The following is a 25,398-nucleotide window of genomic DNA, read 5'->3' on the forward strand; positions in this document are numbered from 1 at the left end:
ATTGTGTATAAAATTTTGACTTGATTTGGATATTCAGTGTTGTGACTCAATTTTTTCCGAAACATTAGAACATGCTTGAGCTTGCCTTTTTGTTCCATAGTTCTTGCTTCTAGATTTCCAATGGTCGGGAGCAGTGCTGATGGGATCTTAAGGGCGAGTAGGAGTCGAGATGGAGAGCAAAGATTATCCAGTGACTCTTCACACCATGCTGTTTTGAGACTAAGAATTTAGATTCTTTAAACTTCTGTTTTTTTTAAAAAAAAACTCGAAATGAGCTCTATCAGTGAAATATTATAAGGACACACAATATGCTGGAGAAACTCTGCAAATTGGGCAGCATCTATGGAGGGATTACTAAACAGTCGATGCTTCAGGCTGAGACCCTTCATCAGGACTGTCCTCTGCCATGGGTTAGAACAGCATGTTATGTTCTGCTTAGGTAGCCCGTAACCCAATGATATGAATGCTGAATTTTCCAATTTCAGGTAAACCAGTCCTTGTTCATTTTCCCCATTCCTACCAGTCCACCCTAGGTTTCCTCTCCCTTTGTTCAACCTTTTCATCCCTTCCTTCTGCACCTGGCTTCAGCTGCCCATCATACCTTCCTCATCGTATTCCACCAACCTCTGCCTCACCTCCTCACTCTCACTTCTGTATACTGTCTACTTTTCCTTTACACTCCTGGACCTGATGCGGGGTCTTGATTTTAAATGTCAACCATCCCTTTGCCTCTGTAGAAGATGCTTGACCTGCTGAGATCTTCCAGTAATCTTGTTTTCAATTAAAGGAAGTGTGCTTGAGTGTAAAATGGTACTTTAGTGATCCTCCGATGGAGTGGAAGATTTAAGTTGCATTAATCATAGAGGCAGGCTCTGTGGCACTGTGCTGACTAATCTGGTGTGAGATAAAATCACTCTGATCTAAATTTTTTGATGCTTTCCCAGGTTTAATCTTAAACACTGGAGATTCTGGAAATCTGGAATAACCTAACTCTTCCACTTATCCAACCTCCCTCTGGTGTCCCTCCTACCCTTTCTTCCATGGCCCATTGTCCCCTCCTACTAGATTCTATCTTCTTCAGCCCTTTACCTCTTCCATCTGTCAACTTCCAGCTTTTTTACTTTATCCCCCTCCCCATTCACCCACCTTCCCCTCTCCTGGTTCCACCTATCACTTGCAGCTTGTACTCCTTCCTCTCCTTGTGTACCTTCCATTCCAGTCCTGATGAAAGGTCTCAGCCTGAAACATCAACTGTTTATTTCTCTCCATGGGTGCTGCCTGACCTGCTGAGCTTTTCTAGCACTTTGCGTTACGGAGGGTAAAAGTGGGGGGAAAACAAAGTTTCTGCCTTTTCTATGATTTGTTTGTATAAATGTACAGCTTGTGACAGCTCAAACGCAGATTGTTTCCCGTGAGCTTTGATAAACTGATGATAAGTTTACCGCAGATGTTAAACATTTACTATACTGGCATCTGACCAGAATCACTTTTTTATATCAAAATTAAACTGGTACATGGTTGGAGTAAACATTTATTCATGTTATTTTGAGGTCCTAATGTTGTGTCGTACTGCTTTGTGCTGGTGTCGTTGTAATACAGCTTGCTGCCAATTGCCTTCTATCTATGTATATCTCAAGTTGAAAAACAAACTTGTTATCTTACTGAGATTGCTGAATTCTGGTGAATTGTAAATAAGTCAAACAATATTTGCAATATCCTATATAATGGGCTGAAGTATTGTTCTTGCATAAGTTTCGTTAAAAAACTGCCGTAAAATTTGACAGTACATGGTAAGAGTTTGCAGAAACATCAAATTAAGTTTATTGTCATTCAACTGTACACATGTATGCAGCGAAATGAAAGTGTTCCTCTAGCACCAAGGTGCAAAACACAATACATGTATCACACACAGCACATAAAATAATATTAACGCACTAATATTAATTGATAAATGGATTCTGTACATGTACAGGTTACCATAAAGTACATAGTTAAATATACATTATACTACCACAGTAGTGAAGCAGTTGTGTAACGGTTTTACAGCTCGGGTTGTTCTGGGGTTCAGAGTTCAATTCCAGCGCTGACTGTAAGGTGTTGTCTCCTCCAGGTGTTCCAGTTTCCTCCCACAGTCCAAAGATGTGTGGGCTAGTGGGTTAATAGATCATTGTAAATTGTCCTGTGATTAGGCTTGTGTTAAATAGGTGGCTAGTTGGGCCAGAAGGGCCTGAATTAATTAATATAGTTAAATATAGAATGGTATACTGCTGCTGGTGCTGTCGTAAGTAATGTGTACTTGATGGTAGCAGGGCGTCCAGATGTCTCGTGTACTGAGAAATGTAGTATGGCTGTAGTGGAGTTTGAATAAAGCTGTTGGAATTGTGGGGGTGGGAGACTCATCAAATCTCATTTCTATATCTAGTCTTTGCTTGTTTTACTTCACATTTAAACGGACAGTTATGTAGCTTACCATCTACAGTGACTGTTCAAGGCATTGTTTTACTAGTCTCATTTTGTAACAGTGCATGCTGTAAAGGGTTGGGGGCTCATTTAGAAGCTTCTGGAAATGCTGAACTCTGTAATCATGGTGCACTTTTTCTGTTACAGTGCTTCAGGAGCTAATGTGGTTGCAATCGACAACAAAATAGAACAGGCCATGGTGAGTCAAATTATCCCTAAAGATTCAATTTGTTTCCAATTTGCATTATGCAAGTTCAAATTCAAATAAGTTTGAATTTATTCAATTAAACATTGATTTCTCTAACTTGCAGTAATTTCTCTCTGCTTCCTTCCTCTCTTTTTTCCATTCCCCAATCTGGTTATCCTCTTGCCCTTTCTCTTCTCATCACCTGCCCATTAGCTCCCTGATGCCTCTCCTCCTCTTCCTTTCTCCCAAGGTCCACTGTCCTTTCATATCAGCTTCCTTCTGCTTCATCTCTTTACCTTTTGCACCTATAGTCTACCGGCTTCTTTCTTCATCTCCACGCCCTCCACGCACCCACCTTCCCCCTCAATTGCCAGCTTGTACTCCTACCCCCCCCTTCCTCCTCCTACAACCTTATTTTGGTTTCTGCCCCCTTCCTTTCTAAACTGATAAAGGCTGCTAACACATAATGTTGACTTGTTTATTCCCCTCCATAGATGCTGCCTACACATAAACGGACAAATTTGCAGAAGCCACTTTAGTGCAGCTGCGCTTTATTAAAGGCCTCTGCATGCCAGTTGCCCACCTGGATTTTGTTTTCGTATTTGTGCTGCCACTGAATTCTGTATCAGGACGTTGCCCTTGTGTGCCATTAAAATGTGTGGCCACTGGGAGATCCTGCTTTCTCTGGTGGACAGAGGGTAGGTGTTCAGCGAAACGGCCTCCAAGTCTGCACAGACTGGGACACCGTTTCACTAAAACCCAACGCAGACTGTGAGACCATTTCGCTGAACACCTACACTCTGTCCACCAGAGAAAGCAGGATCTCCCAGTGGCCACACAATTTAATTCCACGTCCCATTTCCATTTTGATATGTCTATCCATGGCTGTCTCTACTGTCAAGATGAAGCCACACTCAGGTTGGAGGAACAACACCTTATATACTGGCTGGGTAGCCTCCAACCTGATGGCATGAACATTGACTTCTCTAACTTCTGTTAATGCCCCTCCTCCCCTTCTTACCCCATCCCTGATTTATTTATTTTTTCCCCTCCCCTTTTTGTTCTCTCTCTGCCCATCACTCTGCCTGTTCTCCATCTCCCTCTGGTGCTCCCCTCCCCCTTTCTTTCTCCCTAAGCCTCCCATCCCATGATCCTTTCCCTTCTCCAGTTCTGTATCCCTTTTGCCAATCACCTTTCCAGCTCTCAGCTTCAACCCTTCCCCCCATCTTCTCCTATCATTTCGCATTTCCCCTTCCCCCCACTACTTTCAAATCTCTTACTATCTTTCCTTTCAGTTAGTCCTGACGAAGGGTCTTGGCCCAAAACGTCGACTGTGCTTCTCCCTATAGATGCTGCCTGGCCTGCTGTGTTCCACCAGCATTTTGTGTGTGTTGCTTGAATTTCCAGCGTCTGCAGATTTCCTCGTGTTTGCTTTTTAAAGAGGGTACCAAAACTTTTTTCAGATACATAGAGTATCTGATTCCACCACTTCCCTGGTAGTGTGTGCCAGACACCTAGCACTCTTTCTTTGAAAAGTAGACCTGCCATATATACTCAGTGACTATATTTGGTGCCTAGAATACCTAATAAAGTGACCTCTGAGTTTATGTTTGAGGCCCATCCATTTCATGGTTTGACATGTGCATTCAGAGATGCTCTTCCTGTACAGCACTGTTGTAACGTGTGGTTATTTGAGTTACCATCGCCATGTCAGCTTGAACTAGTCTGTCCATTCTCCTCTGACCTCTCTTGTTAACAAGGCATTTTGCCGACAGAACTGTCGCTCACTGGATGTTTTTGTTCTTCACACCATTCGCAGTGAACTCTAGAGTCTGTTGTGTGTGAAAATCTCAGGATATCAGGCAGTTCTGTGACACTCAAGCCAGCCCGTCTGGCACCAACAATCGTTCTGCACACCACTGTTGTGACCCGTGGTTATTTGAACTACTGCTCACTGGATGTATTTTGTTTCTTGCAATATTCTCGGTAAACTATAGAGCAGGGCAGGGGTTCCCAAACCTTTTTTTCTAATGCCATGAACCCCAGTTTGGGAACCCCTGATCTAGAGACTCTTGTGCATGAAAATCCCAGAAAATCAGCTGTTTTTTTAAGATATTCAAACTACCCTGTGTAGCATCAACAATCATTCTTCGGCCAAAGTCACTTGGATCAAATTTTTTCCCCATTTGGATGTTGGTCTGAACAACAACTGAACCTCTTCACCATGTCTGCGTGCTTTTATGCATTGAATTACTACCACATGATTGGCTGATTACTGAGCAGGTGTGCAGTTGTACCTAATAAAGTGCCCAATCAGTGTAAATCTCCCTTCAACTTTCTCTTCACTTTAAAGCTATGACCTCTGGTATTTGACATTCCCACACTGTAGAAAATCTCTGACTAACTGCAGTTCTGTTACGTGCTTCTCTCAGGTTGGCCTTAGTGACTGCAATCCAAGTTTGTCCAACCTTGTACTTTAGATAATACTTCCCAATTCAGGCAACGGACTAGTGAGGCAACCACGACAGCACACAGTACGCCAAATGTGGCCTAACCAAAGTTTTACCACAGCAGTGTTAATTCTTGACCTTAATACTAGGCATCACTACTGTGAGGGCAGGCTTACTGTACACATTTATGACATGCAGTATTCTTGATGGAATGCCTTTAGGTAGGTAGAAGTCAGGCAGTTACTGGAGGTTACCTACCTTCTGAGCTGTGCTTGTGGCTGTTGTATATCTGGCCCAGTTAAGTTTCTGGTCATGGAGGTCCATTACTACTACATCCTGCACCATCACCATGGAGACATGGATGCAGGACGTGGTGGTGAATACCAAGGATAGGTGCTGAGACACCAATTCTATGGCAAAATTAGGTTACCTTTTTGATACTCAGTTGAAATGCTGTGTTACTGGAAAGGTTTTTTTTGGGTACAGGAGTTGCAAATTGATTTACTGCTGGAAATTGCAAAATAAAATGATAACTAAAATGACTTGTTTTTTCTCACCTTCTTTACCATAACATCCGTAGCCCATCGTAAAGACAGTCAGTTTGACTTGTAAAACCTGCTTATCTTAGAGACGTTCCTTAGACTAGATGTGTTCGAGCTTGTCATCCAAGTATCTAATGTGTAAAAGATGAGGTATTAACAGCCAGCTCATTTTTCACAGGACAGAAATGAGAGGGTGCAATTTAGAGTTGACTAGATTAGAGAGCACACCTCCTCAAAGGCCCATTTCACTGAATATTTCAGGACACCACAAAAATGGCAGATCGTGGAGACAGTTGAAAAGCACACCTCCCTGCAGGAAACTACAGGCTACAGATTGCAATGATCATAGTTTCGAAAAAGTATATTTTGTAGAATTAACGCTAGTTTTGTTTGCTGCCTGCAGAGCATCAATCTCCATGTCTCGCTAGTGTCATCTTCACAAATGGAGGTCTATGATTAGTGGTGTTTCTCGGGGATCTGTATTGGGATCTCTGCTGCTTGTGTTATATATAAGTGACCTGGCTGAAAATGTAGCTGGGTGGGTTAGTAAGTTTGCAGATGATAGAAAGATTAGCGGTGTTGTAGAGAGCATAGAAGACTGGTGAAGAATACAACAGGATGTAGATCAGTTGCAGATATGGGCGGCGAAATGGCAGATGTAATTTAACCTGGCCGTATGTTAAGTGTTGATGAGCAGAGGAATCCTGGGGTTCAAGTTCATCGCTCCCTATGAGTGAATATATAGGGTGATTAAGAAGTTAAGAAGACATATTAGTTGAGGCATTGAGTTCAAATGTTTGGAAGTTATGTTGCAGCTTTATAAAGCTCAAGTTGAGCAGCATTTGGAGTATGCATACAGTTCTGGTTGCCCCATTTTAGGAGGATGGTGAGGCTTAGGAGAGGGTGCAGAAGGGTTTACCAAGATGCTGCCTGGATTAGAGTGGATGTGCTATAACGAGAGGTTGGACAAACTTTTTTTTTCTCTCTAGAGTGGCAGAGGCTGATAGAAGTTTATAGGATTGTGAGAAGCATAGATAGAGTAGACAGATAGTATCTCTCTCCCAGAATTGAAATGTCTAATAGCATGTAAGGTGAGAGGGGTAGGTTCAAAGGAGATGTGAGGGGCAAGTTTCCTACACAGGGAGTGGTGGGTGCCTGGATTGTGCTGCCTGGGGAGGTGGTAGAGGAAGATACATTAGGCACTTTTAAGAGATGTTTAGATAGACGCATGAATATGAGGAAAAGTGAAGGATATGGACACCGTGTAGGCAGAAGGGATTTAGTTTAGTGGCCATTTGATTACTGATTTATTCGGTTTGGCACAACATTGTGAGCAGAATGGCCTGTTCATGTGTTCTTTAATGCTGACCAGAAACTAATATAGACAAGCTATAGGTAATTATGGTAGGTCAGGAGACTGGTCTCTGTTGCAAGTGACATGCTACCTGTTAACCACAACTGTAGGTAGGGGTAGTTGTTCGGGGTGTATGCTATATTCTCCACTAGTCTCAGTGAGTGCACCTCCAAGAAATCAACGTCATGCAGAGTTGCAACGTTGGCATCCAATGAACCGAACCACCCTGAGCATTCATTCTCTTCTTCGACCACAGGGCGGCTGCCCAGGCTTCTCTCTAACAGCACTGCTCAGTCTTGTGATCTGAACAAGGGAATGCCACCTCGTGCAAGTTCCCCTCCAAAGTTGTGCATTGCTCTGCTTTGAAAATATCGCCAATCTTTTAGTTCTAAAAGTTTGACCTCTCTTCCCCAGCAATACCCTGGGGGTACCTTCACCAGAAGGAACTGCAGTGGTTGAAAGAAGTCGTTTACCTTTCCAGGGCAGCTAGGGATAAGCTATGATTGCTAGTCCCGTCAATATTACCCCAGATACTGAAGAATAAATTTGTCATATTGAGATTAATACAATTAATAACTCAGCAGTACTACTGTCCAGGTGGGTCATTTTGCATGCTTTTGTGATATTTAATACTTGACTCCATACGTTGTCTGGGATATTGCCACCAAGGGGAGTTTACTAGTAAGAAGTCCTCCACTGTATGCTTGCAAGTGCTGGATGCAGACCTGCTGCTTCAGTGCAGAATTCATCCTGTGGATCATCTCAAACAGTGTGTCTTTAAAATGGGTAAATTTGAGAATATCTGTAAGTATAATTGTGGTAACCCTCTAAACCAAGGAAATATAATTGTTTTCTTCTAAATAAAGATATAAAATATTTCCATAAGTCCATATGACACAGGAACAGAACCAAGCCATTCAGCCCATCAGGTATGCTTCACCCATTTGATCATGGGTGATTTACTTTCCCTCTCAACCCCATTCCCCTGCTTTCTCCCTGTAACTTCCACACCTTGACTAATCACCCCACATTAAATATACACATGACCTGGTCTCCACAGCCATCTATGGCAATGAATTCCACAGATTTACCACCCTCTGGTTAAAGAAATTCCTCCTCATCTCTGTTCTAAATGAATGTCCTTCTGTTATGAGGCTGTGCCCTCTGGTGCTTGACTCTCACAATGTGAAACATCCTCTCCACGTCCACACCATTTTGGCCTTTCTTATCTGATGTGAGACTGGATGGTGCAATATGGGAGGAACTCTACTCTGAACATTTATAAATACTTACAGGCTTCAAAAATTCCATTTACTTCTGACTAGAGGTCAGCCTGAAATCATGATCTCAGATTACTGCAGTGGAGCTGAGGTTATGGAAGAGATGTAATCATTGATGCCCATTATAAAACTGTCTTGGCAACAAAATTATTTTCTTTCAATTAAATATATTGATTTTTCTTGATGCAAGTTGTGTAAAAACAAGAAGAATATTGCCCTCACTTTACCTTGATAGCAGGCTGGGCCATTTCTGTTTTGCAGAAGGATTTCAGATCAGTGTGAAATCTGTTTCACTGTACGCATGTTTATTGATTACATGTTTTTATCACAGGATTTGGTGAAAAGCCATCTGATGTATGCAGTGAGAGAAGAAGTGGAAGTCTTAAAGGAGCAGATCAAAGAGCTGATTGAAAAGAACTGCATACTCGAACGGGAGAATTCACTATTAAAATCACTAGCAAACAATGACCAGCTGTCTCAGCTTCAAACCCAGGTGACCAGTCTCAGTAGCACTTCACAACCACAGCAGCCGACTGCAGGAGCACAACCTCAACAAAGCACACAACAGACGCAGCCGCCTCCACAACCTAATGTTCCTTCTGCATGAAAACTGCTCGCCTGCATAGGAAATACTTCAGAAAAAAAAACAAAAGAAAAATCCTGTCTCTGTGTGCCACTGGTGTTCTTACCACTCTACCTTGATGCAGCAAATAGCCATGCTTCAATGTGTTTTTTGCTCCTTGGCCTTTTCAGTATTAGACAATCATCTGCAAGAGCTTTCTGCGTGTGATGTCCCAGCCGGCATCAAGCGTGTGACTGCACAGTGAGAGGTGGCTGAAGGATCTGTAACTTCTTGGAGGAAAGCTGATTTTCACCAGGTTTACAGACAAGTGGGTACCTAATCTTTCTGGCTTACCAAGGTTTTTATATATATATATAAATAAATAAATATATATATAAAACATATAGGAATCTGCAGGCTATGAGCCTTTTCCTGTCTAACATCAAGATCCTGTTAGCAGCTCTGTTCGAAAAGAGCCACTGTTCTAGTAACTTTTTGCATACATGAATTTTCATTTACTGTTTGTTTTTATTTATTACAGGGCTGCTATTTTCATATGTAAATGAACAATGTCACAGAATCTTTTTTTTTGTAAGGTTGAAATTAAAAAATAAGATTACTGGTAAAAGCAAGCGATAGTTGGGATTGCATATATTAGTTTAAAAAAAATATAGGCAATAATAAAATTCAAAAAAAATATCCTGGCCTGAGTTCTAACACTAATGGCAGTTTTACCGTGGGGATTTTCTTCTGTAATAGTTGAATCCCAAGTTTTGAATGTAAATTTTGTATAGTGTGTAAGTATTGTAAGGAAGACCATAGCAGATGTGTACAAGTAGGCACCAGACATTGTGACTTAAGACCTTGAAAGGATATTTGGGCTTTTTTTTTTGATAAAAGAAAAATAAACTGTGCTCATTTCTGTTGCTGATTTTCTATCTGAAGCTAAGGAGGGAGGGGGGAATTGCCATGATAGTTCTACATTTTTTTTTCTCCTTTCCTCAGTATGTTTGGGGGGAATAATAAGCTGTGAAATTGTTCAACCTACTTTGTAACCAAAGAAGCAAAGCCGTGTCTGAATTCATTTATTTTGTACGCCTATTCTGAACATATTTTAGTTTATATTTTTATTTTCCTTGACCTATAATGTGCATCCTTTATTTTCTTTTTAATCTTCAGCATGTTCTGCATGACCCCTTTGTCAAACCAGTTTCTTACCTCATGTTTTTACTGAGCACTCTTACTGTAACGACTTTAGTCTGTGAACAATGTCCAATGAAAACTATAAAAAAACAGCTGTTGGATTCGAACTAGTGTTAAAAGTGCTAGTCAGAAAAAAAATTGGAGTGAGCCATCTTTTGTTTAAATGGTGTTTTGAATTTCATATGCATAAAGTTTTGTTACATTGCAGATTTTATTGTATTTAATAAATGCAACGTGCCGATTCAGATGTGCAATTTGTCCTGAGTGGTTAAATTAAAATGTACAAAATTGCAACAGTAGTTTTTAAAAAAAAAAAATCAAATCTCTCCTTGTGTCTAACTTCAAAATTGACGACTGGAACTTGACTGCCTGTAAAATGAGATTGCAAGGTGGTATTTGGGCTTTTGTAGACTGTCTTTGGGCTGTAAAGTGGGAAAGGGATATGAACATGTAGATTTAGGTACCCGGCTCCTGAAGTCTGACATCTAATAAGTCATGGCTGAACTTGCTGTAACCTCACCTCAATATTACTGTTTAAAGTAGTAACCTTACACCCCCTTGTTTATCAAAATCTATTTATCTGCCTTAAAAAAAATATCAAAACTCTGCTTCCACCATAAATTAAGGAAGTGAGTTCTGTCACATAGTTCCTGATTATCAATCAAAATATTACCTCAGGCTCTCTTTCTACCAATGCTGCCTGACCCTCTGAGTACTCTCAGCATTTTTCAGTTTAGCTTCAACAATTTGCTCAGCACCACTGTCCTGATTTCCACCCCCCCCCCCCCCCCCCACACTTCTAATTTCTAATTTGGGCCACTTCTGAGAAGTTGCTTATAGCCTTATAATGAACTCTGGTACAAGACTCCTGGTTAATTGCTGTTGTTTTGATTTTAGTTATTAATTTGCCTGGCTCTCTGTCGAGGTCCAGTGCAGCATCCTCTACATTGATGAGACCCATCCTAAATTGGGGGACCGCTTCGTCGAGCACAAACTTCCTGGCAGCCAAACATTTTCATTCCCATTCTGAAATATTGGTACATGGCCTCTCTTGTGCCAAGATGAGGCCACTCTCAGGGAGCTATCCTCCTTCTCTCTCCCCCCCCCCCCCCCCCACCTTTTTATTTTGGCATCTTCCACCTTCCTTTTCAGTCCTGCAGAAGGGTCTTGGCCGGAAAAGTTGACTGGTTTATTCATTGCCATAGATGCTGCCTGACATGCTGAGTTTCTCCAGCATTTTGTGTGTGTTGCTGACTCTTTAAATGTTTTGTTGAAACTCCTATTATTTGAATTGTAACTAGACACAACATAGTGTTTACCTGTGCACTTGGTTAATATAATGTTCTTCAGGTGCTCTCATTAGGACCCTACATAATATCTGTAAGATTCGTTTGTTAACTTAATACTCTGGCCTTTACTGGGTGTGATACATTTCCCTTCCCAATTTCTGAATGTGAAGAGAGTTGTGAACAAATGGCGTCAAAGTCCGTCTGAATACCAACACCTCACCATTCATAGATGCTGTTCTCTTTTAAAGTTTCTGCAAGTGAACTGCCTTTCAAATTCCTTATAGTACATGACACTTACTTTATAATTTAGCCAGACGTTCCCCAAAGCCTCTCTGCATCCTTAACTCACACTAACACGCAATTTTATATAGTTAATTGTGTTTTTGTCATTAATTTGCCAGTCTCTTCCCATACTCTATTTCTTTAAACATCTGTAGAATCTCCTACTATCTGAATTGAAACTAGACACAACATTCTGTGTTCACCTGCGTTTCGCTAATTATAGCATAGCCACGTTCAGTCCTTTTGATTTAAGTTTTACATGGGGGTGGGTGAGGGCAGGAGGAACAATCCATCCAGGATCAGTACATCGATCTCCCAGCAGATACCTGTACTGGAAATATTGCAGGGTAAGTGTTTATCATACTTAGAAATAGAAGAAATATGGTATTTGGCTTTTTGTGCCTGCACCATTCATCACTAATATCTTCACCCCATAATCCCTCGAGCTCTGTAATATGCAGAACCATACCAAGTTAAGTTGAAGATGCTTCTAAGTGGACCTCCACGCCCTATTGGGTAGAGAATTTCTAAGGTACTCTCTAGGTGACAAAGACTAAAAAATTTTGGAACAGAACTAGGCCATGAACTAGGTCATTTTTTTCTTCAACCCCATTCTCCTGCCTTCTCCCTGTCACACTCAACTTGCTTACCAATCAAGAACCTATCAATCTCTGCCTTAAGTACACACAATGACGTGGCCTCCACTATCCTCTGTGGCAACAAATTACATAGATTCGCCACCCTCTGAGGAAATTCCCCCTCACCTCAGTTTCCAAGGGACATCCCTTTATTCTGAGGCTGTGCCCTTGGATCGTAGACTGAACTACTAATGGAAACATTTTCTCCATGATCACACTATCCAGACCTTTCAGTACTCAGTAGGTTACAAGATCCACCCATATCCTGATGTACACTGAGTACAAGCCCTGAGTAATTAAACACTTCTCATCTTGTTTGTTTCATTCCTGGGATTATTCTTGTGAATCTCCTCTGGACCCTCTCCAGGGCCTGAACTTGCACTAAATACCCAGCTTTGTTTCATCAGCAAACTTGTCCTCAGCCAAATCCATCATGGGCACCAGCCTCCCCAGCATCAAGGAGACATCTTCAAAAGGCAGCATCCATCATTAAGGGCCCCCATCACCCAGGACGTGCCTGTTTCTCATTGCTTCCATCAGTGAGATAGTACAGCAGCCTGAAGACACACTTAGCATTTTCAGAACTGCTTCCCCTGCCATCAAATTTTTCTCCCCCTTCCCACTCCCATGATCATTACTTACCGGTACTTAAGTATATATGTGTGCATATGTGGTGAATATATATTTCTTATTGTAATGTATATATTTTTATGTATTGCACTATACTGGTGCAGAGAACAGCAAATGTCACGATATATGCCAGTGATATTAAATCGTGATTCTGATTCTGAACTTGAATGTATTATGTTGGTTGGCTGCCCATGTCAACATTATCGATTGCAAACAGCTGGGGCTTCTGCACTGATCTCTGCAGCACCTCACTAATTACCCTGACTACTGCTTGTTGTCCATTAGCCAGTCCTCGTGTCAATGTTATTCCCAATTCTATGTGCTCTAATTATGTTTGAGGAACTTGTTCGTCACATTATTTGAAGGCCTTCTGAAAGTTCAAATACATCACAAGATTCCCCATAGTCTATCCTTGTTAAGCCATTTTGACAAAACTTTTTATGGTTGTATTTCATTTTATTTAGAGTCATAGAACACTACTCCATGCTGAACCATTAATCTGCCTAGTCTCATTGACCACCCCTCCCAACCATTGACCATGTGCCATTACATTTTTGCAATTGCTCCCTCCCACATCCACCATTTGTGTTGGCAGCTCATTTCACACTCCCACCACCCTATGAGTGAAGGTTTCCCCTCATGTTCCCCTTAAACATTTCATCTTTCACCCTTAAGCCATGACCTCTAGTTGTAGTCTCTCCCAATCTCAGCGGGAAAAGTCTGCTTGCATTTACCCTAGCCCTCATAATTTTGTATACCTCTATCAAATCTCCCCTCAGTGTTCTATTCCCTAGAACATAAAGTACTAACCTATTCAACCTTTCCCTATAACTCAGGTCCTCAAGTCCTGGCAACATCATTGTAAATTTTCTCTGCACTCTTTCAGTCTAATTTGCATTGTTCCTGTAGGTAGATGATCAAAATTGAACACGATACTCCAAATTAGGACTCACTAACATCTTATACAACTTCAATATAACATCCTTTCTTCTGTACTCAAATGCATTGACTTATGAAGGCTAGTGTGCCAAAACCTTTCAGTAACACCCTACCTACCTATATTTCCAGATCCTTTACCTGCCACGTATTGTGTAAGACCTACCCTGGTTGGTTCTCCCAAAGTGCAACACCTCACAGTTGTCTGCATTAAATTCCATCTGCTATTTTTCCAACAGATCCATCCAGATCCCACTGGAAGCCATGGTAATCCTTCCTTGCTGTCCACTACACCCCAATCTCAGTGTCATCCATAAATATGCAGATCCAGTTAATCACATTATAATCCAGATCATTGAAATAGATGACAAACAAAAATGGATCCAGCACCAATCCCTGTGGCGCACCACCACTCACTGGCTCCAGTCAGAGAGGCAACCCTCTTCTCCCACAAAGCCAGTGTCTAATCCAGTTCACTACCTCATCTTGACTGCCTAGCAACTGAACCTTCATGACCAACCTCCCATGCAGGACCTTGTCAAAGGCCTTGCTAAAGTCCATGTAGACAACATCCTCTACCTTGCCTTCATCAACTTTCTTGGTAACTTCCTTGAAAAACTTAAGATTGGTTAGACATGACTTCCAATGCACAAGGCCACGTTGACTATCCCTAATCTGTCCCTGTCCAGCCAAATACTCATATATCCATTCCCTTAGAATACCTTTGAATAGCTAACCTACTGACGTCAAGCTCATCGGCCTATAATTTCCTGGGATTTTCCTAAACAACGGAACAACAGTAGCTATCTCCAGTCCTCCATACCTCACCTGTGGCTAAGGATATTTTAAATATCTCTGCTAGGCCCCCTGCAATTTCTGCACTAACCTCCCACAGGCTCCAAGGGAAGACCTTGTCAGGCCCTGGGGATTTATCCACCCTAACTTGCCTCAACTGCTCTGTAATCTGTATAGGGGCCATGACCTTGCTGCTGCTTTGCCTCACTTCTACAGACTCTGTCTCAAGTAAATACAGATGCAAAAATCAATTTAAGGTCTCCCCCTCATTGATAACCATTCTGATCTTCTGGAGGACCAATTTTGTCCCCTGTTATCCTTTTGCTCTGAAGATATCTGTAGAAACCCTTAGGATTATTTTTCACCTTGGTTGTCACAGCAATCTTGTTGCCTTGTATCTTTCCTGATTTCTTTCTTAAGGGTCTAGCATTTATTTGTTCCTACCTGCTGTACACTGACTTTTTTTAACCAGGACCTCTATCAAAAACCAAGGTTCCCTAAACCTGTTATTCTTGCTTTTTATTCTAACAGGAACATAAAAACTTAGTACTCTCAAAATATCACTTTTGAATGCCTCATTTGCCAAGTGCACCTTTGCCAGCAAACAAACTCCCAATCCACACTTAACAGATTATTTCTGTTAGCATCAAAATTGGTCTTATTCCAAATTAGAATCTTAACCTGAGGACCAGACTGTCCTTTTCCATAATTGCCTTGAAACTAATGCATTATGATCACTACTTGCAAAGTGTTCCCCTACACAAACATGTCACCTGCCCTGTCTCATTCCCTAATAGGAGATCTAGTATCACACTCTAGTTGCGACCTCTATATACTGACTAAGGAAACTTTCCTGAACACATTTGACAAATCCAGACCTTTTACAAGTATGGGAATCCCAGTCAATATGTGGAAATGCAAAATCACTTATCATCATAATCTTACATTTCTTGCAACAGTCAGCAATCTCTCTACAAATTTGTTCCTATAAATCCCCCAGACTGTTGGGTGGCCGGTAGTACAATTGCTTTAACATGGTCATATTTTTCTTATTCCTCAGTTCTACCCATAAATCTTCACTAGACGAGCTCTCCAGTCTGTCCTGACTGAGCACTGCCATGACATTTTCCCAGACTAGCAATGCCATCCTCCTGCTCAGTCACATCTAAAACAATGGACCTCCAGAACACTGAGCTGCCAGTCCTGTTCCTCCTACAACCGAGTCTCACTAAGGGCTACAATGTGATAACTCCATGGGGCTACACATCAGCCTTCCCAGCAATACACCTTGCAGCTCAGAGCATAAGTCCCACTGGGCTCGACCTTTTGATCCCTGGCTTTATATGCAGGCTTAACAACATCTTTGTTCACAATCGCTCCACTACCTGTTCTGGTGCTCTGGCTCCCACCCCCCTAGAACTCTACCCCCATACCCTCCATGCAGGGATTGCAAATCATGCCTCGTGTACTGAGGTTGTTTATTCAGAGATACAGCACAGTAACAGGCCCTTCTGGCCCAGTGAACCCCACTACCCAGTTATACTCATGTAACCCATTACTGTCAACCTTACTCCCTACGCGACTCCCTTGTCCATTCATCCCCCCCATCCCTTCCCACCAATCTCCCTCCTGGCACTTATCCTTGTAAACGGAACAAGTGCTACACCTGCCCTTACACTTCCTCCCTCACTACCATTCAGGGCCCCAGACAGTCCTTCCAGGTGAGGCGACACTTCACCTGTGAGTCAGCTGGTGTGGTATACTGCGTCCGGTGCTCCCGGTGTGGCCTTTTATATATTGGTGAGACCCGACGCAGACTGGGAGACCGTTTCGCTGAACACCTGCGCTCGGTCCGCCAAAGAAAGCAGGATCTCCCAGTGGCCACACATTTTAATTCCACGTCCCATTCCCATTCTGATATGTCTATCCATGGCCTCCTCTACTGTCAAGATGAAGCCACACTTAGGTTGGAGGAACAACACCTTATATACCGGCTGGGTAGCCTCCAACCTGATGGCATGAACATTGACTTCTCCAAATTCCATTAATGCCCCTCCTCCCCTTCTTACTCAATCCCTGACATATTTAGTTGTTTGTTTTTCTCTCTCTCTCTCTCTACCCATCACTCTACCTGTTCTCCATCTCCCTCTGGTGCTCCCCCCTCCCCCTTTCTTTCTCCTGAGGCCTCCCGTCCCATGATCCTTTCCCTTCTCCAGCTCTGTATCACTTTCGCCAATCACCTTTCCAGCTCTTAGCTTCACCCCACCTCCTCCGGTCTTCTCCTATCATTTCGCATTTCCCCCTCACCCCACTACTTTCAAATCTCTTACTATCTTTCCTTTCGGTTAGTCCTGACGAAGGGTCTCGGCCGGAAATGTCAACAGTGCTTCTCCTTATAGATGCTGCCTGGCCTGCTGTGTTCCACCAGCATTTTGTGTGGACTGTCAACCTTAATATAGTTTTTCAATTTTCTATAGCCAGTGTGTGGCTAATTGCTTTATAATTTCTTTCTTTTGCTATGAGACATTGTTCCAGATTGAATAACCAAAACACTAACTATTTCTTCAACTGATACTGCTCAACCTGCTGAGTTCCTCCAGGTGATTAAACAGATTTTTAGAATCAGAGTCAGGTTTAATATCACCACCATTTGTCATGGAATTTGTACCCTTTGCATCAGCAGTACAATGCAATACATAATAAATATATAAAAAACAATTACAGTAAATATGTGTGTATATTAAATAGTGAAATAATGCAAAAACAAATTTTTTTAAAAAGTAGGTAGCCAAATAAATTCTTCGCGGTCTTCCAGCTGGGTACAGGTATCAACTGTAACCAACGTTAATCTTCATCAAGGATAGTGTTCGTGGGTTCAATGTCCATTTAGGAATCAGATGGCAGAGGGGAAGAAGCTGTTCGTGAATCACTGAGAAGCCTTCAGGCTTCTGTACCTCCTACCTGACGTTAACAATGAGAAGAGGGCATGCCCTGGACTAACCCATACAGTCCTGTTGTGAACACTATCTGAAGGTCCCTTAATTTTCAGATTAATTATTAACCTTTTCTCACAGCACAGCAATCAAAACTTGCAGTTATAACTTTAAAACAGTTACATCCCATCTGGATTTAACGGTGGTTACCCCTGATATTGTTTAAACATGTTTTGCTGAACTCTTCTGAATACAAGGGCTGTTATTGATGTTTGTGCTTTTTGGAGTTCAAAGCTAAAGCAGCTAATTGATTTCCTGTTGTCTGCTGCTTCCTGGTTTTCAACTAAGACTTTTTATTTGTTTTTCTTTTCTTTGATTCTACTTTCAGCCTGATTTTTTTTCTCAACAGTCAATAGGCAATAGGTACAGAAGTAAACCATTCGGCCCTTCGAGCCTGCACCGCCATTCTGAGATCATGGCTGATCGTCTACTATCAATACCCGGTTCCTGCCTTGTCCCCATATCCCTCGATTCCCCTATCCATAAGATACCTATCTAGCTCCTTCTTGAAAGCATCCAGAGAATTGGCCTCCACTGCCTTCCGAGGCAGTGCATTCCAGACCCCCACAGCTCTCTGGGAGAAGAAGTTTTTCCTTAACTCTGTCCTAAATGACCTACCCTTTATTCTCAAACCATGCCCTCTGGTACTGGACTCTCCCAGCATCTGGAACATATTTCCTGCCTCTATCTTGTCCAATCCCTTAATGATTTTATATGTTGCAATCAGATCCCCTCTCAATCTCCTTAATTCCAGCGTGTACAAGCCCAGTCTCTCTAACCTCTCTGCGTAAGACAGTCCGGACATCCCAGGAATTAACCTTGTGAATCTACGCTGCACTTCCTCTACAGCCAGGATGTCCTTCCTTAACCCTGGAGACCAAAACTGTACACAATACTCCAGGTGTGGTCTCACCAGGGCCCTGTGTACTCAATTCCCTTTGTAATAAAGGCCAACATTCCATTAGCCTTCTTCACTGCCTGCTGCACTTGCTCATTCACCTTCAGTGACTGATGAACAAGGACTCCTAGATCTCTTTGTATTTCTCCCTTACCTAACTCTACACCGTACAGATAATAATCTGCCTTCCTGTTCTTACTCCCAAAGTGGATAACCTCACACTTATTCACATTAAACGTCATCTGCCAAGTATCTGCCCACTCACTCAGCCTATCCAAGTCACCCTGAATTCTCCTAACATCCTCATCACATGTCACACTGCCACCCAGCTTAGTATCATCAGCAAACTTGCTGATGTTACTCTCAATGCCTTCATCTAAATCATTGATGTAAATCGTAAACAGCTGTGGTCCCAATACCAAGCCCTGTGGCACCCCACTAGTCACCACCTGCCATTCCCAGAAGCACCCATTCACCGTTACCCTTTGCTTTCTATCTGCCAACCAGTTTTCTATCCATGTCAATATCTTCCTCCCAATGCCATGAGCTCTGATTTTACCCACCAATCTCCTATGAGGGACCTTATCAAATGCCTTCTGAAAATTGATGTACACTACATCCACTGGATCTCCCTTGTCTAACTTCCTGGTTACATCCTCGAAAAACTCCAATAGATTAGTCAAGCATGATTTACCCTTGGTAAATCCATGCTGGCTCGGCCCAATCCTATCACTGCTATCTAGATATGCCACTATTTCATCTTTAATAATGGACTCTAGCATCTTCCCCACTACTGATGTTAGGCTGACAGGATGATAGTTCTCTGTTTTCTCCCTCCCTCCTTTCTTAAAAAGTGGGATAACATTAGCCATTCTCCAATCCTCAGGAACTGATCCTGAATGTAAGGAACATTGGAAAATGATTACCAATGCATCCGCAATTTCCAGGGCCACCTCCTTTAGTACCCTAGGATACAGACCATCTGGACCTGGGGATTTGTCAGCCTTCAGTCCCATCAGTCTACTCATCACGGTTTCCTTCCTAATGTCAATCTGTTTCATTTCCTCTGTTACCCTATGTCCTTGGCCCATCCATACATCTGAGAGGTTGCTTGTGTCTTCCCTAGTGAAGACAGATCTAAAGTACTTATTAAATTCTTTTGCCATTTCTCTGTTTCCCATAACAATTTCACCAAAATTCATTCTTCAAGGGCCCAACATTGTTCTTAACTAACTTCTTTCTCTTCACATACCTAAAAAAACTTTTGCTATCCTCCTTTATATTCCTGGCTAGCTTGCGTTCGTACCTCATTTTTTCTCCCCGTATTGCCTTTTTAGTTAAGTTCTGTTGTTCCTTAAAAATTTCCCAATCATCTGTCCTCCCACTCACCTTAGCTCTGTCATATTTCCTTTTTTTTAATGTTACGCAATCTCTGACTTCCTTTGTCAACCACTGTGGCCCCTTCCCCCCTTTGAATCCTTCCTTCTCCGGGGGATGAACTGATTTTGCACCTTGTGCATTATTCCCAAGAATACCTGCCATTGCTGTTCCACTGTCTTTTCTGCTAGGATATCCGTCCAGTTAACTTCGGCCAGCTCCTCCCTCATGGCTCCATAGTTTCCCCTGTTCAACTGCAACACTGACACCTCCGATCTGCCCTTATCCTTGTCAAATTGCAGATAAAAACTTATCATGTTATGGTCACTACCTCCTAATGGCTCCTTTACTTCAAGATTGCTTATCAAATCCTGTTCATTACACAAGACTAAATCCATTATAGCCTTGTCCCAGGTCGGCTCTCGTACAAGCTGTTCCAAGAATGCATCCCGTAGGCACTCTACAAACTCCCTATCCTGGGGTCCAGCACCAACCTGATTCTCCCAGTTCACCTGCATGTTGAAATCCCCCATAACTACTGCGACATTACCTTTGCCACATGCCAGTGTTAACTCCCTATTCAACTTGCACCCAATATCCATGCTACTGTTTGGTGGCCTGTAGACAACACCCATTAGGGTCTTTTTGCCCTTACTGTTCCTCAGTTCTATCCACACAGACTCTACTTCTCCTGATCCTATGTCCCCCGCCCTTGCAAAGGACTGGATCTCATTCCTCACCAACAGGACCACCCCACCCCCTCTGCCCACATTTCTGTCCCTACGATAGCACGTATACCCTTGTACATTCATTTCCCAGGTCTGATCTCCCTGCAGCCATGTCTCCGTTATCCTAACAACATCATAGTTACCCATTCGCACCTGAGCTTCAAGCTCATCCGCCTTATTTCTGACACTTCGTGCATTCAGATATAGAATTTTTAGCCCATTTCTCCTCTCTCTGTTTAAATCGCTGCCTATTGTGCTTAACCCAGCTCCCCGAACTCCCATCGGGCTATATGCCCCTAGAATTTTGTTGTCCTTCCTAAATTTACTTATTCTTTCTGCACATTTAACTCCATGTTCCGTCAGACCATCCCTCTGTACATGTGTCCTCCTTATCACTTGTTCCGCCTCACCTTTCTCTACTACACACTTAATATTCCAGAACCGTGTAGTCCCCACCTGTCCTTTATTCTTCATCTCGCTATCCTCTCTCACATTCTGGATCCCAGCCCCCTGCAAATTTAGTTTAAACCCCCCCAAGAAGCACTAGCAAACTTTCCTGCAAGAATGTTAGTACCGCTCCAGTTCAGGTGTAAACTGTCCCGTCGAAACAGATCCCACCTTCCCTGGAACAAAGCCCAATTATCTAAAAACCTGAAGCCCTCCCTCCTGCACCATCCTCTCAGCCACGTATTAATCTGTATAATCCTTCTGTTCCTTGCCTCACTCGCAAGTGGCACAGGTAGCAATCCTGAGATTGTTACCCTGGAGGTCCTGCCCTTCAGCTTCGCACCTAACTCCCTGAACTCACTACGCAGGACCCCCTCACTCATCCTACCCACGTCGTTGGTCCCTACATGGACCACAACATCTGGGTTCTTGCCCTCCCTCTCGAGAATAACCTGCACCTGATCTGAGATGTCCCGGACCCCGGCACCAGGGAGGCAACATACCATCCGAGACTCCCGATCTTCCCCACAAAATCTCCTATCCGCCCCCCTGACTATAGAATCCCCTATCAATACCGCTCTCTTCTCTTCCCTCTTCCCCTTCCTAGTCAAGGGTCCAACCTCAGTGCCAGAGACAGGACCACTGCAACTTGTTCCTGGTAGGTCATCCCCACCAACAGTATCCAAAACGGTACTTATTGTTGATGGGAACGGCCACAGGGGTGCTCTGCTCTCTCTGTCTGCCCCCCCTCCTCTCTTGACTGTCACCCATTTGCCTACCTCCTGTCTTTTCGGTGTGACTACCTCCCGATAACTCTTATCTATCTCTGCCTCTGCCTCCCAAATGATCTGTCTTGAGGTTGTTTTGTAAAAGAGGGAAGAGGCCTTTTAATTAGATACATGAATCCTAACCAGTGGTAAAAATACTTTATTTTGAAAATAATTGGGATCCAGAGATGTCAAAAAGTTAAGACCTGTGAATTGACACTGAGCAAGTGTCAAAATACAGTAAGACCAGGCCATCTTTAAAAAGAATCTCACTTCTGTTTTGTAAATTTGTGTTGCTTCATATCTGCTGTTTTTCATTTCTAACCCCTTCTGATTCAGTTCTACGTTAATATGCGTTGATATCCTGATGAAGCGTCTCAACCTGCAACGCTGACTCTTTATTCCCCTTGCTACATGCTGCCTGACCTGCTGAGATCTTCCAACGTTTTGTGTGTGTTGCTCTCAATTTCCAGTATCTGTAGAATCTCTTGTGTTTGTGTTGTCCCAAAGTGCCCAATGTATATGTCAGACTCTCTCCATTAAACTTGAATTTATTCTTCAAAGACCCTTTCTGGACCTTTGCAATCACTAAAGCATTTTCCAAACCTTTTAATCCACCTAACAAATGATTCTGACTGGAATTGCTTGCAGGTATGACTTTCATTAGAAAATAGTTTGTCCTCGGCTAATATGAATAGTTATATGAAATAGATGCAGAAGGTATGTATCACTACTTCAGGAGATTAGATCTGTGACCATCCCTTCATACAATGGGGCATAGAAGGACCAAGGCATTACCTGAGTGTTTCAAACCTTTCAAGGGAAATTCTAGAATAATTGTACAACCATTTCAGTTGACTGATTGTCTTTTAATCCCGAGATTATGCTCCCTGACTCCAGATAGACAGTTGGGAAAAGCAGCTGCCCTGTTGACCCCTCATGATTTTTATTTGATTAATTCCTCTTAAAATTTTATATATATATAAATTAGTTTTTCCATTCTAATCGAGCTCAATTTAGGGAATCGTTCTTGTGAATCCTCATCATGCCATCCTGATTATGTTCCCTGTGATTAAGGACCCAGAAGACTTTTGCATTACTGTGGGTCTATCCTGGCCAAATATTGGTGTAGAGCTCCTATATACGCCTGTTCCTTGCTTTAAGGGCCAGTACATATTTTTCATAGTAATCTCCTATACCTTCATGTTATCCTTAGGATTTGTACACAGAGATGCCCAAACCTGTCTGAATACAAGTATTTTGTACACAGAGCCAGGACTTGCTGGACTAAAGATAGATAGATACTTTATTGATCCCAAAGGAAATTACAGTGTAGCATTACAAGTGCACAGACATACAAATAATAGAAGAGGAGTAAGAAAGAATAAGCAATAAGTTACCTCAAACAGTCTAATAAGAGGGACTCATCACTTCCCCAGCTGTAGGTTGACTAATTATAGGGCCATTAGGGTAAGAATGACTTTATAGTGCTCTTTGGAGCAGCGCAGTTGTTTTAGTCTGGAACTAAAAGTACTCTGTTCAGCCAAGGTGGCATGCAGTGGGTGAGAATCATTGTCCAAAATTGCCAGGATTTTCCGTAGGGTCCTTTCTTCTACCACAGGCTCCAGTGTGTCCAGTCTGACTCCTATAACAATGTAATGCTGATGCTTTAAAAGGCATTGGTCAAACTGCACTTCCAAGTATTGTGAGCAGTTTTGGGCCCCTTATTTATGAAAGAATGTTCTAGTTTTGGAAATGGTCCAAAGGAGATTTACAAGCATGATCCAGGGAATTAAAAGGTTGATGTATGAGGAGTGTTTTATAGCTCTGGGCCTGTACTCACTGGAAGAATCCGGGGCGGGAGGGTGGTGGGGATCATAGAAACCTATCAAACATTGAAAGGCCTAGATAGTGGATGTGGAGAGGATGTTTCCTATAGTGGTGGAGTCTAGAACCAGAGGACACAGCCTCAGAATATAAGGACGTCCCTTAAGAACAGATAAGAGAAGGAATTTATTTAGTCATAGGGTGGTAGATCTGTGGGATTCAGTGCCACAGATGATTGTAGAGGCCAAGTCATTGGGTATATTTAAAGCAGAGCTTGATAGGTTTGCTGTTAGTCAGAGCATAAAAGGTTAGAGAGAGAAGGCAGGAGAATGGGGTTGAATGGGATAATAAAGCAGCCATGATGGAATTGTAGAGCAGATGCAATGGATCGAATGACCTAATTCGGCTCCTATATCTTATATCCAACCCTGGGGGTAAAAAACTCAGCCACCCCATCTATACCTCCCATAATACATAACTTTGATCAGCTTGATCTTTCAGCCTCTGACGCTCCAGAGAAAATGACCCGAGTTGACCTCCTGTAAACTAGTGCTCTCTAATCCAGGCAAACCCCTGGCCTCCACAATCTTTCCTGTAATGAGGTGAATAGAGCTGTACATGATATTACCAACGCCAGCCCTGTGGAAAGATGGATACATGTCACAGCATAACATGTTGCCATGTTAAATTCATAATAAACACCCAGTTGTTCTTAAATGCATTAAATCCTAAATAAATAATGCCTCTCTCCCCTTTTTCAATCTCTAGGGACGTTGCCTATCAATACCATTATAAACCTACTGACTCCAGCTATCGTGACTATACTTCCTCCCATCCTGTCACGTAAAAATGTCATTGCCTTTTCTCATTTCCTTTGTCTCCACTGCATCTGTTCCCAGATGAGGCTTTCTTTTCCAGAACATCGAGATGTCTTCCTTCTTCAAAGAAAGTTGTTTCACTTCCTCCACAATTAATACTGCACTGACCCACATCTCTTCCATTTCCTGGACATCTGCCCTCGCCCCATCTTCCCGCTGCCGTAACAGGGATGGAGTTCCCTCTCTCCTTACCATGAGCCTGGACATCAAGTACAGCTTTCTCCACAAGTTAACGGCACCTTCAACGAGATCCTACCACCCAACACTCTCGTACAATTTTCCCCTCTCCACTTCCTGCAGGGATCGCACCCCCTCTGATTCCCTTGTCTATTTGTCCCTCCCCTCTAACCCACCTCCTGACACTTACCCCTGCGAGCTGAAGAAGTGCTACCCCCTGCCCAGTTGCCTCCTCCCTCACCACCACTCGGGGCCCCAAACAGAGGCAACACTTCACCTACAAGTCTGTTGGGGTTGTCTGGTGATTCTGAGGAAGCCTCCTCTGCACTGGAGAGACCCGGTGTAGATCGGGAGACTGCTTTGTGGAGCTACCTTTGCTCTGTCCACAACGAGCAGGATGTCCTGGTGGCCAGCCATTTTAATCCACTGCCCATTCCCATTCCGACATAGTGGTCCAGGGCCTCCTCTACTGCCGTGATGAGACTGCTCTTCAAGACGGAGGAGCAACCCTTCATTCCATTTAGGTAGCCTCCAGTCTGATGGCATGAATATCGATTTTTTCTAACATCCGATAATATTTCTCCCTCCCACTTCTTAGCCTCTGACCTGGCTGAGTGAGTCGGAGTTAGGCTGCTGGGCAAGCGTGGCTTGAGAAACACTCACAGGCAATGTGAGAGCACAGCAGAGCCAGCAGAGGG

At 42.8% G+C, this 25,398-nt stretch overlaps 1 protein-coding gene and 1 long non-coding RNA gene across 4 annotated transcripts in view; one reads left to right on the forward strand and one right to left on the reverse strand.

The window, feature by feature from the left end:
• The window catches only part of tsc22d2 (TSC22 domain family 2), a 91,456-nt gene extending 81,171 nt beyond the window's left edge, over positions 1-10,285 (forward strand). For 2 of the 3 annotated variants that reach the window (XM_073041585.1, XM_073041586.1), the window contains 2 exons: positions 2,608-2,659; positions 8,605-10,285. In XM_073041585.1, coding sequence (XP_072897686.1) covers positions 2,608-2,659; positions 8,605-8,880 — 328 coding nt within the window. In that variant the 3' untranslated portion in view covers positions 8,881-10,285. The remainder of the gene's footprint in view (positions 1-2,607; positions 2,660-8,604) is intronic. The other variant, XM_073041587.1, reaches the window with a different exon arrangement.
• Positions 1,832-25,398, reverse strand: LOC140725738 (uncharacterized). The gene is made up of 3 exons (XR_012098452.1): positions 24,982-25,398; positions 5,655-5,770; positions 1,832-2,148 (listed from the first exon to the last, which is right to left on the reverse strand). It is a non-coding gene; the product is annotated as an uncharacterized lncRNA (long non-coding RNA).

This window comes from Hemitrygon akajei, chromosome 3, assembly GCF_048418815.1.
Source record: "Hemitrygon akajei chromosome 3, sHemAka1.3, whole genome shotgun sequence".
NCBI classification, from domain to species: Eukaryota; Metazoa; Chordata; class Chondrichthyes; order Myliobatiformes; family Dasyatidae; genus Hemitrygon; species Hemitrygon akajei.